Consider the following 12,609-nt stretch of genomic DNA (forward strand, 5'->3'; position numbering starts at 1 on the left):
TAGAACCATTAAATGAAGAAATGACAAATCTTGATGTAAACATTAAAAAATATATAGAGGATGAAAAAGTGAAACTTGCAGATGCAACTGTTGGATTTATGAAAGATTCCCTCGAACCTTTTAAAGAAAAAATTGCCAAGTATATAGACGATGAATTAAACGGTCGCATTACGGAAGATCTCATCGCGAACCAAATTAAATCCATTGTCGGGGCGATGATTCGAGAAAATGAAAAGACTAAATTAAAGTTCTCGATAAACCATAACATCAATAGTTCACTTAAATTGAAATTAAATTTTTTTATATATAGATATAAAGAAAAAAGAGCAGATAGACAAAAAAAGGGCAAAAAGACAGACTAAGAAAAAGGTCGTGGTATTACTGGTTCTTTGGTGAATAAAGCTGTAGATTCATTACCAGTTGAAGCGCATTTACCAGGTTACAATTACTGTGGACCTGGTACGAAATTGGATAAAAGGTTAAAACGTGGGGATAAAGGCTTTAATAAAGTGGATGATGCCTGTAAATTGCACGATATTGCCTATTCGAAATATTCAGACACCAAAACCAGAGCCGAAGCCGACCAAGCACTGGCTGAGAGAGCTTGGGAACATGTAATTGCACCGGATAGTAGTTTGACTGAAAGAGCGGCTGTCTATGCTGTAGCAAATGCAGTGAAATTAAAATCTAAATTCGGCGGTCGATTAAAATTAAAGAAAAGTGGTGGACGAGTTAAAAATAGCGGTAGAGTAAAAAAAAATAATCGATACAATTCAGAGGCGTGCTTTATATGACGACGAATTGAGAGAGTATGCAAAACGATTGAAAATTCCACATTTCAGAGGTGTTTTAATGTTGGACGCTTTACCAAAAAAGATTGGAAAAAATGAATGTGCTATAGTCAATTTGGACACTTCAATGGGTAATGGTACACACTGGTTTTGCTTTAGAAAAGTCGATAATAATGTAGACTATTTTGATGGTATAGGAAACGTACACCCACCTACAGAATTGATGAATTACTTTGGAAAATCCAATGTAACGTACAATTACAACAGATATCAAGCCGATGATGATGTAATTTGTGGTCGATTGTGTTTAGAGTTTTTATCCGAATAAATTGTACATTTTAATTTTAATTTTTCTCATTTTAGACATGTAGTGATTGTTGTCGATTGACGGAAACGATTCGTTGATTAAAAAAACATTTTTTCCTCCAATAGACCTTTCAAAACGCCAATATGAATTGGGCTTAAAAAGGTTGATGACGGCCAATACGATTCCAAATGTTGAAGAAAACAAAAATAATAAATCGTTTTGCGTTCGACAAGGACGTTAAAAACTATGAAAATAACAATTATGAATTTACAAAGAAAAATTACATAACAATAACGACGGGTAGTTATGAGATTGAAGATGTTTGTGAATATATACAAAATGAAATGAAGAAAATTAAAAAAATCAATCACATTAAAGGCGAATACCAATACGTTATAATGTGAAATTAAAAGCACCGTGTGGATAGATTTTTCTAATGCAGATTCAAGTATTCGCAGTGTGTTGGGTTATGGGACGAGAATTCTCAAACCAAATCAAACACATCATTCGAATAAATATCGCTCCTGTAAATGTAATACGTGTAAAATTTAATATTATTTCGGGCGGATATAAAAACGAGAAACAAGATTGCATTTTGTATGATTTCCCACTGAGTGTCGATTCTGGTGAAATGATTGAAGAATGTCCATTTTATATTACATACGTAACAGTAGATGAAGATACCAGTAGATGAAACTTGATAATAAAATTGACCGATGAAAACGATCAGTTGTTAAATTTACGTGGCGAACAGGTAAGCATGTCGTTGGTATTGAGAGAATGTAAATAAGTTATTGCAATTCGATTTTTTTTCTTTTCATTAGAAATGGCATATAAAAGTGACTGTGATGATGATGTTAAATATAAACTAATAGAGGAAAGCATTAAGAAATTAAAATCTCTAGGATTTGAAATTGTCGGTGGAAAATACAAAGCACCAATAAGTTGTTGAAATGAAAAATAATTTTTTCTTATATATAAATGAATTATTTAAATGTTAAAAAAGTCGCGTCTACTGACGAATCGTTAACATATAAAGAAACACATAAACACACCCCATTTGAAAACAACTTTAAAACGGGTGACAAGATTAGAATAAGAATAAATCAACCGGACGAGTATACTGTTCCGGGCGACAGTTGTCTACGTATTCGTGGGAAACTTGGTGAAAAAAATAAAATATCAACATCAGAATTGGTTAATTTTGCCGGCGCCTTTCTATTCGATGAGATTGTTTACAAAATAAACGGGCAAGAGGTGGCCAGCACGAAAAACGTAGGCGTGACCGCTATTATGAAAAATGTAACTTCAATAACAAGCAATTCGATTCTATTGTTGGAACTAGCCGGGTGGGTTACTGGTGAAAATAAAATTAATATAGACGACAATGGGGCGTTTACTTTATACATTCCCCTTTCAATCTTGTTGGGTTTTGCCGAAGATTATAAGAAAATAATTATAAACAATAGGCAAGAATTGTTATTGAAACGTACTAGTGATGATGTAAACGCTATACTGGCCACGGTTTCAGATCATAAATCTAGACTAGAAATAACAGATGTTGCATGGCTTGTACCATATTTAAAGGTATCGAGTCAATATCAGTTAATAAGGCCAAATTGAGAGAAAAAATGACACATTGCGCATACCGTTTAGAAGTTGGGAAATTCATCAGAATCCAACAGTCCCACAGACAAAATCTATGGTTTGGAATGTAAAAACATCATCACAATTAGACAAACCTAGATACGTTATTGTAGGGTTTCAAACCGATAGATTAAATAAAGCTACGAAGAACGCGTCGGAATTTGATTCGTGCAACGTTAAAAATATCAAAGTATTTATAAATTCAAACTGTTATCCATACGAGGATTTAGAGGTGATCGAATGTTGATGTACAAATGTTTGTCGAGTTTAAACAATTGTATTATAAATTGACCGATTCGCCATGTACGTTTTCAGATTATAAAAACAAATATCCCTTGTACGCAATAGATTGTTCACGACAGAATGAATCGATAAAAATGGGCGTTATTTATTTGAAAATTAATATTGAAGTTGAAGAGAATTTTAAACCAAATACAATCGCGTATTGTTTATTAATATATGAAAGTGTAGTGGCTTACTCGCCGTTAACCGGCAAAGTAATTAAACAACCTTCATAATTAGAAATTTTAATTATTTTTTTATTTTTAATGTATTGAATTATTTACTCGTATACTGGCACAATCTTCTTTAATGTATTGAATAATTTACTCGGGTTCTGGACCAGTTTTTAATGCGTTGATCCCGCTTTCGCTGAAAGTAATGATGTCCGATTTTTAATTTAATTTAAAAGTGATTAAAACTGTTAACCGAGTTAGTAAAAACAAATTTTCATTTTATTTCATCATCAATTTCAAAAAATGTTGTGAAAAGAGCGTATCTCAAGAACGGCTGGACTTAGGCGGATGAAACTAGTTGGCAATAGTTCCCAAATATTGGAAAGTACCTTTTCGGTTAAGCCTTTCAAAACCGCGTTAAAAATCGTATAGGACGCACCGTTTTCGAGTTACGCACTTTTTTAAAATTTTATTTAAAATCTTTAAAATTGCCGCCACATCTCAGGTGTAAAGTGGTGGGGGGTAATCGACCAATCAGCGCTCGTGAAAAAAACCTCAGTTACAAACGTAAACTGATGGTGGGTAGGGGAGGGAGCATTACGTCATATGTGGTGAGGGGAATCTTCTATAATGTATTGTATATACGGACGTAAAGTGGTGAGGGGCTGAATCGACCAATCAGCACGCGTGAAAAAAAACCTCAGTTACAAACGTAAAGTGGTGGGGGGCCATTACGTCTGGACCTTAGGTTTCTATACTACTCTCAGGTTTATGAACTTGTGTTAAGTGCAACATAAGCTCATCAATATTTGTGCAATAAACCAAATATTTTCATCAATAACATACTGAGAAAGATCTTGCTATCAGCTTTGAAAGACTGAAATTTTTTTGAAGTAAATTCCAACCTTGCAGTCTTGATCCTCTAACAGTTCAGATTGATTTTTGGATAAATTTAAATCCCTAACCAAGTCATTTAATTTAACTTGTGATATAAGGTGTGGCTTATTGGAAGATATTCAAAATCAAAATCATTGTTGTCTTCTTCAGTAATGCCTGATTCTTCATCACTACTTTCGAACATACATTCAGAGGCGAATCAGGAACTGGAATAATTTTACTATTAGGTACAGGGCTGATTGCAGATTGCAATGAAGGATATTTTACAGTATGTTTAGGTTTTTAAAAATTTCAGACACACTTGTTAAACAAAAGTAACAATTGGTTACATGATCCTTTGGTTCACGCCAAACCATAGATACACCAAATGGCAAAGCCTTCCATGTACCTTTCAGTCATCCTTTTAAATATAGAGAATAATCAGTGCATGCATACTATATTAGGAGCCCATGTCTTACCCTGATCACCAATTTTACAATGAAACGATATGCTTTTTTAATTAAAGGTGAAATTTTTTTCTATTTGATTTTACGGTAAATTCACCACATACATAACAAAAGGCATCCACATCATTTACACAATTTCGAGGTATTATGACACTGCACTGTTAACAAACTAAAGACAGAAATATGACTGAACAAAATTAATTTATTCCTAAATCCAGTGCTTAATACAGCTGTGTTTTCAGCTACATGTTTTGACCTGCACAGACATGATCAATCTTGTCCTTGAAGGCTCACTCTTCAGTATTAGATAATTAGGAATGATGTCATAATATTTGACTATGATATGATTTAATTCTTTGTCTTGAATTGTTTATTTATAGCTTATAAATTTTGTTAACAAAGTTACACAATAAAAGATGAGCTAACAAAATATAATGTAGGAGCTTAAAATGCTAACTATACATTGAAAAATGAAAAAAATTCTATAATTAAAATTTAACAATTTTTCAAAAATGTTGAGTGATAAAAAGATTCTGAGTTCATATTCGTTTTCAGCATCAAAAACAGATTAAAATCATGTATCGCATGTTAGGAAACAAAAATTATGTTTATTAGTGTAATTTATGAAATAAATCTATTTACGAGGGTTATTTTTTTTTCAAAGTCCGATCGGTCACAAAATAAAAACCAGCGCAAAAATCAGATGAACCTTTGCACAGCGTTTCTAGTATGGCCTTCAATCACGCCGCATCACTTCGTTAAGTTCTGAACATGCAGCTAGCACGTAAACATGTCTACAACAATAGCATCTCCCGCCAAGTGTGAAGTGCGTGTGGTAATTCAATTTCTTCAGGCTGAGGAGTGTAATGCGGCTGAAATTCATCGACAAATAAGTAATGTGTACGGTGAAACTTCAATGAGAGACAGCAAAGTGTGACAATGGTGCAGGAACATTAAAGCAGGACGTACAGATGTTCATGATTCAAGTGGTCAGGGAAGGAAGCGAGTGTCAACAGATAATCTCGTTGAGCAAATGGATGAGGCAATTCGAGAAAATTGTCGGGTCGGTTCACAATTTCTGTACTGATGGATTCGTTTCCTGAAATTTCAAGGTTAGCTCTCTACACCACTGTGAGTGAGAGACTTCAGTAACCCAAACTGTGTGCAAAATGGACACCTCCCTAACGTTTCTCCAGCGCTACCACAATGAAGGAGAAGATTTTTTGAACAAAATTGTCACAGGGGATGAGACATGGGTCCATTTCAAAACTGAAGAAACAAAAGAACAATCCAAACAGCGGATGCATTCTCTGTAAACCAAAGAAGTTCAAGCGAACCTTCTCCAACAGAAAGTGTATGGCTACTGTGTTCTGGGACCGGAATGGAGTTCTCTTAGTGGAATTCATGGAACGTGGCACGACCATCACTGCAGCCTCATATTGCGTGACACTTTAACGTCTACAAAGGGCAATTCAGAATAAGCAGAGAGGAATGTTGTCATCAGGCATGGTCTTTTTCCATGACAATGCTCGGCCCATACTGCAGCTGTAACAAAGAAGCTCCTGCAGCGTTTTCGTTGGGAAGTGTTTGATCACCCACCATACAGCCCGGACTTGGCTCCATCCGATTTTCACCTCTTTGCTCACATGAAACGCTGGCTAGGAGGGCAACATTTTGGCACAGACATCGAGCGGCAGACCAGTGTAGAAAAATTGCTGAAAACACAGGCGGCTCCGTTCTATGATGAGGGTATTGGAAAGTTGATACCACGCTACGACAAATGTCTAAATCAGAGTGGAGACTATGTAGAGAAATAGCGTAACTATGTAAATACTTGTTGCAAATAAATAATTTTTATTTTCACTGTGGTTTTAATTTTGTGACCGATCGGACCTTGAAAAAAAAAATAACCGTCGTATTATAAAACTATCCTCTTTCAAAAGTGATGGAAATTCACACAATTTAAAATTCCATCAAAAAAAGCTGGTTGTTTAACTATGAACAAACTGCATAGTAACAAAACACAAATGTTTCTGATGTGCTAACGTATGATAAAAAGTCAACAGTAACATGCTGACCTCCACAAATAGATACATAAAAAAGCCGCTATACTACCACATATATGTACATGAGCAGCACGTGTATATATGCATAGCCAAATGCCTGCAAGTGCTCAGCATTGAATGTGTTAATTTATTTTAAAAATGCTTAATATTTAATTGTAACACAAAATATTTAAAAACAATTTTTTCGTTTATAAAAATTCTTCAAAAATAAACTAAACTAAAAAGAATTTACTTTTTTTTATACTGATGTTTCTTTTTATTATGAAGAAGCCTAGTTTACTTATCAAATTATGCAATCATAGTTTTATTATCATTTTATGAAATTTGTTTTTCATTGATGTGATTTTTTTTTTAGGCCCTAATTCATAACTCCCCCAAATTTTTCATTTTATCTTTAAGAGAATTTTGTGAAGTAAAATACAAAATAAATACTATTATTATGTTTATTCAGTTTGCCCTCATTTTTTATGGTTATTTTATTTAAATTTTCACTTCATACTGAAAAATGCTCCCTCTATAAATCATGAGTAAATCTAGACCTTGCCGTTAGTGAGGGGGCTTGAGTACTCAGTGATACAGAGTAGCTGGACCGAAGGTGCAACCATATCGGAGAGGTATCTGTTGAGAGCCAGACTAACGAATGATTGCTAGTAGAACAAAACGAAAGTAATGAAATATAGTAGAAATAACAAAGATGGACCACTGAATATGAAAATACAAAGAGAAAAGATTATAGTGGTAGAGGAATTTTGTTATTTGGGAAGTAGAATTACTAAAGATGGACGAAGCAGGTGTGATATAAAATGCCAAATAGCACAGGCAAAACAAACCTGCAGCCAGAACTATAATTTGTTTACATCAAAAATTAATTTAAATGTCAGGAAAAGATTTTTGAAAGTATATGTTTGAAGCATCACTTTATATGGAAGTGAAACTTGGATGATCGGAGTACCTGAGAAGAAAAGATTAGAAGCTTTTGAAATGTGGTGCTATAGGAGAATGTTAAAAATCAGATGGGTGGATAAAGTGACAAATGAAGAAGTGTTGCTGCAAATCGATGAAGAAAACATTTGGAAAAATATAGTTAAAAGAAGAAACAGACTTATAGGCCACATATTAAGGCATCCTGGAATAGTCGCTTTAATATTAGAGGGACAAGTAGAAGGAAAACATTGTGCAGGCAGGCAACATTTGGAATATGTAAAACAAATTGTTAGTGATATAGGATGTCGGGGGTATACTGAAATGAAATGACTAGCACTAGATAGGGAATCTTGGAGAGCTGCATCAAACCAGTCAAATGACAGAATACTCAAAAAAAAAAAAAGAAAAAAACTGAAAAATGCATATGATTATATTCTAATTGGTTTAGTTTTTTCTTTATATTTAAGAGCTTTTAAAATTAAAATATTTAATTAAAATATGGAACGTGATATTTTTTTATTTTCAATCATTTGACTGGTTTAATGCAGCTCTCCAAGATTCCCTATCTAGTGCCAGTCGTTTCATTTCGGTATACCCTCTACATCCTACATCCCTAACAATTTGTTTATATATTCCAAATTTTGCCTGCCTGCACAATTTTTACATTTACCTGTCCCTCCAACATCAAAGTGACTATTCCAGGAACCTTAATATGTGGACTATAAGTCGGTCATTATTATTAAACAGGATGTTTGAATGTAGAATCTCCCTAATTTATTTAGATTGTAATCCAGTGGTTTCTTTTTAGCATCTTAAAAATAACACCAATTAAAAGTCTATACAAAGAACAAAAATAATTAAAATGTTAGTTAAGTTTTAGAAAAGTTTTTAAATACAAACCATATCGTCTGTGCCACAGTTCCTTAGAAGGTGGTAATCGATCATAATTTGGAAAATACGATCCCAATTCGTTCTTGACCTCTTCTAATTCTGTTTCATTAAGAAATGGTGATGAATAATGTGATACATTATCTTTTGAGACTGGTAAATTGCCAAAAACTTGTCTGATATCAGACTGCTTTGATTTACCTTTTTTACCAGGTGTTTTTAAACGTGGTACTTTAACATGTAGCATTTGCCGCTTTGGATGACAACCTTGTAAAATAAAAATATTTATAACGTTAAGAAAATTTTGACAAAATAATATTTTTATAAAACATTAAAACATAAACAAATTAAGAACAAAATTACATTGAGATATTACAGACATAATTTTCTTTAATAATTTATTCATATCAGTTTTCGCAATAAAAAGTTGCGAGTAGATGTGATGAGTGCAACAGAAGAGACAAAGGAAACAAAACTGATTAGGTTTGGCAGAAAAGATGTTCAGACATGGAGTTGGGTAAGAAGAAAGACTTTTTTCAATTTATCCTTTTATTAAAATTTATTTTTCATATTTTTAATTTTATGAAATGGTGCAGTAAATGTTCATATTTTTAATTTTTACTCTGTTAAACTGAATCAACTCTATTTATCACTTGAATGATAGAGTATTCTATAATCATTCTAAAGTAATTTGCAGTTAGTGGTGTTATTTATGCAAAAGAACAGTAAATAAAAAAAACTTTGATATACTGTAATACATGCACTAAGTTTTAGACCTACTGTCTTGTCTATCTAATTAATCAGATTAATTTATTTTCAAAATTAATATAACGTTACTGGTAATAGAGTTCAAATTTTGTCAACTTCACTAGAATGTTATAAAATGATTTTCTCAAACTGTTTCTTAACTATCAATATCTAAAACAGAGATACCTTTTTCGATTCTGATGTAGTAAGCTTTCCAAGGTTTCTCTTTCTCTGCATGTGCTTCTGATGATCTATAAATGACCTTACTCTCTCATAACTCATGGATGAGGCCACTTTTCTAGTATAAGCTGGCTTGGGTCAACAATTACATATTTACGTGAAAAATACTGATACAAAAATTCCCTGTACATTTTTATAATTCCTCGTGACAGAATATACTAGAGGAAAGAGAATGAAGGGTGCTCTACAACAAAATGAATAATCTGACATTCTCTTATTTATTTAACTAATTAAAATATAAAACATTTTTTTACAAATATTAAATAACAAAAATATTGAAGTTAAAAAAATACTGACTCGCTGGAATCATTCTAGGACTATGTTTTTGAAGACTAGCTGCAACTTTTGGAGAATTCATTATGTTCATATAATTCTTGCGTGTAGTCATTCCTTCATAGAATCTCTGCAACAATTTATTATCTTTACACAAAAACTTACAACAGATATTATAATGAATATACATCAATGTTGATAAATAAGTATATATTATTAAGTATATAAGTATATATTGCATAGAGTGAATTATGGAGAAATATAACTGCAACTTATATATTTTACAATCTGCTAGTCTAAATTTTTCTGTTGTAGTATAGTTTTTTACTAGCTTTGTAATCTAGAATTATTCTTTAAATTGTTATAAAGTTATATTTTAATTAGTAAAATATTTTTCATATTATTGTGAGGGGGCCTGGTGACAAGTATCTTGATTTATCAGGCCTCAAAATTGGATGAAAATATGATAAATAAATTTACTAAAAGAAACATGAGAATCCTAAATAAAAAAGGTAATGAATATCCTGATATAAACTGTTGGTACGAAAATATCTGGGAAGACATATCGACACTGGAACGACATAAAATAAGAATCTTTGCTAACAGTAGAGGTTTTTTAAAAAAAAAAAAAACAGTTTACTAAAGTTAATAAAAAAGGCTGGGTACAGTTGATGGTTGCTTTAAGAATTTGGCACTTAGTGATGCAACTACACTCATATAAATTATCATAAGTTTTTTCTAGTGATCTATTTCAAAAGGATTTCCATTAACAATTCATTTTTTTTTTAGCACACTAATCCTGTGAAAAATTATGACCATACATCATCAAAAATGTATAGGTCAGGAGCTATGTCAGAATAACTTAAGAAAGTAATTTTCATTTTAATTATTAGATTCATTTATGATGATAATATAACAAAGAGAACACCAATGTTATAATTTTTAAACAAGTTTTTTCAAATATAAATTATAAAACTATATTTTATTTACCCCTTTTAATTTATATTAAAATAATAATGTATTATTACAGGCTAGTCAGAATTATTTCATTCTGATATGAAGTGATGATATCTTTCTCCTTTCCTTTAAAACTTTTCATCTAGCCGTCCTTTGTCTTACAGTAACCACTATAGGAACACTATCATTAAAATCTGATTTTTAAATTTTATATTTTTTATTACTGTAATAATTTTATTTCTGTCTTTCAGAGTTAAAATACCAAAGAAAAAGCTCTTTGAATTTTTTTATTTAATGCCTAGATATACGCATCTCTGTGCACAGTTATCCAGTAAGTAAAATCATTTATTTTTTATAACGTTTATCCTAGCATAATATTCCGTCAAATATCTAAAACCAACTATGGTATTTTTATTTTTATTTTTAAAGCCTAAAAGTGGTTTAAGTTCTATGCTACTGATACTGAAAGTTTTATTTCATCTTTTCACTGTATACACAGCTTATTAAAATATTTGTAATGAAAAAAGTTCCACTACCTCGTAAAATTAATTATTTTTTAAAATGATGTTATAAACATCAAGCAATTAATCCTTTTTTGGTTAAAGCTGAGCATAATTATTTATATTAAATTTATTACAAATTTTTTATCACTGTATCTTGCATCACACAAATAAGATAATGTATACAAAAAAGGAAGAAATATTATTACATGTAATAATTTGGATATTTTTGTTAAAATGCATATATTGGTGTGAGATGGGTAAAATAATGTGGAAGATGTTGGTGCAACTGGAGCTGAAGTGGGGAGGACTGTTTATTGTCTTCACATTTGAGTATTGCCAGTCTGTGTTGAACACTGGCTTTTGAACAAGGTTGCATGATTGTACTAATGTTTGTTAAAAAGCAGTTAACTAACTGTTGAAGAATGTGCATTCATGATGGAAAACTTATTAGAGACAAAATCTCAGTCAGTGAAAGTTAAGGGAGGAATTTGAAAAGGAAAAAGTGTTATTCAGAAATTAGTTAAAAGATTTTGTAAAACAAGTTCAGTGTTCGACCAAAAATGTGCCCTACAGGTCAGTCTTACTGATGCAGGTCATTAAACCGACAGCTACAAGATCTCATAAATCATTGTGGAGACTAAGCCAGGAAAAGAACATTTCACTAGGTTCAGCCCATTCTGCAATAAGGATAATGCTGAAATGTTATTCATATCAAATGCAGGTTTTCAATGAGCTAACTAATGCTCATTATACTAAAAGGGTTCACTATTGTCAATGTTTCAAGAACTTCATTAGAGGCAACATTGAAATTCTAAATCAAGTGTTTTTTTGCAGATGAATGTGGTTTCACCTTGGTGAAATAGAACTATTGGACCTGGGGTAATGAAATAAAAACCTGTACATTTTCTTTGAATCTCCCCTACACCCACAAAAAATAGGTGTATGGTGTGCGGTTTCAAGGCTTCAAATAATAGGACCCCTGTTTTTTGAAAAAACTATGGATTCTGCTGTCTACCAAGAAATTATCCAACTGTTCATAGCCTTACTGCACAAGGATGAGTGACTATAAGTAATAACATGATAGCACCACTTGTCACAAAGCTCACTTTACTATGGAGATGCTACATGAAATTTTTGGTAGAAAAATCTTTTCTAAAGGATTCTGGCCACCAAGATTCCCTCCCTGATCTAACTAGTCCTGACTTCTTTCTATAAGGTTACTTAAAAGAAATTGTTCATAGGAACAATCCATATACCCTGCAGGAATTGAGACAAAAAGTAACCAATGCTATCCAGGAATTAGACAGATTACAACTAACAGGAGTGGCCAGGAACATGGTCAAACATGTTGATAAGAGAATAGAAGTGAATAGACATCATTTTCAACACCTTCGGTTAATTATTATGTGTTTGCCTATTACTGTTGTTTATAGATTAAACTAAGTGATGAGAGCCTCTTTTAAATTGA

At 32.1% G+C, this 12,609-nt stretch overlaps 1 protein-coding gene across 1 annotated transcript in view; it reads right to left on the reverse strand.

The window, feature by feature from the left end:
• Fancm (FA complementation group M) overlaps positions 1–12,609 on the reverse strand; it is a 105,050-nt gene that overhangs the window by 21,527 nt on the left and 70,914 nt on the right. Inside the window, exons 14-15 of the mRNA XM_075370707.1 lie at positions 9,706–9,811; positions 8,434–8,688 (exon numbers count right to left, since the gene is read on the reverse strand). Of these exons, the coding sequence (XP_075226822.1) occupies positions 8,434–8,688; positions 9,706–9,811 (361 nt within the window). The remainder of the gene's footprint in view (positions 1–8,433; positions 8,689–9,705; positions 9,812–12,609) is intronic.

The sequence above is a fragment of the Lycorma delicatula genome, chromosome 7, assembly GCF_047948215.1.
Source record: "Lycorma delicatula isolate Av1 chromosome 7, ASM4794821v1, whole genome shotgun sequence".
NCBI lineage: Eukaryota > Metazoa > Arthropoda > Insecta > Hemiptera > Fulgoridae > Lycorma > Lycorma delicatula.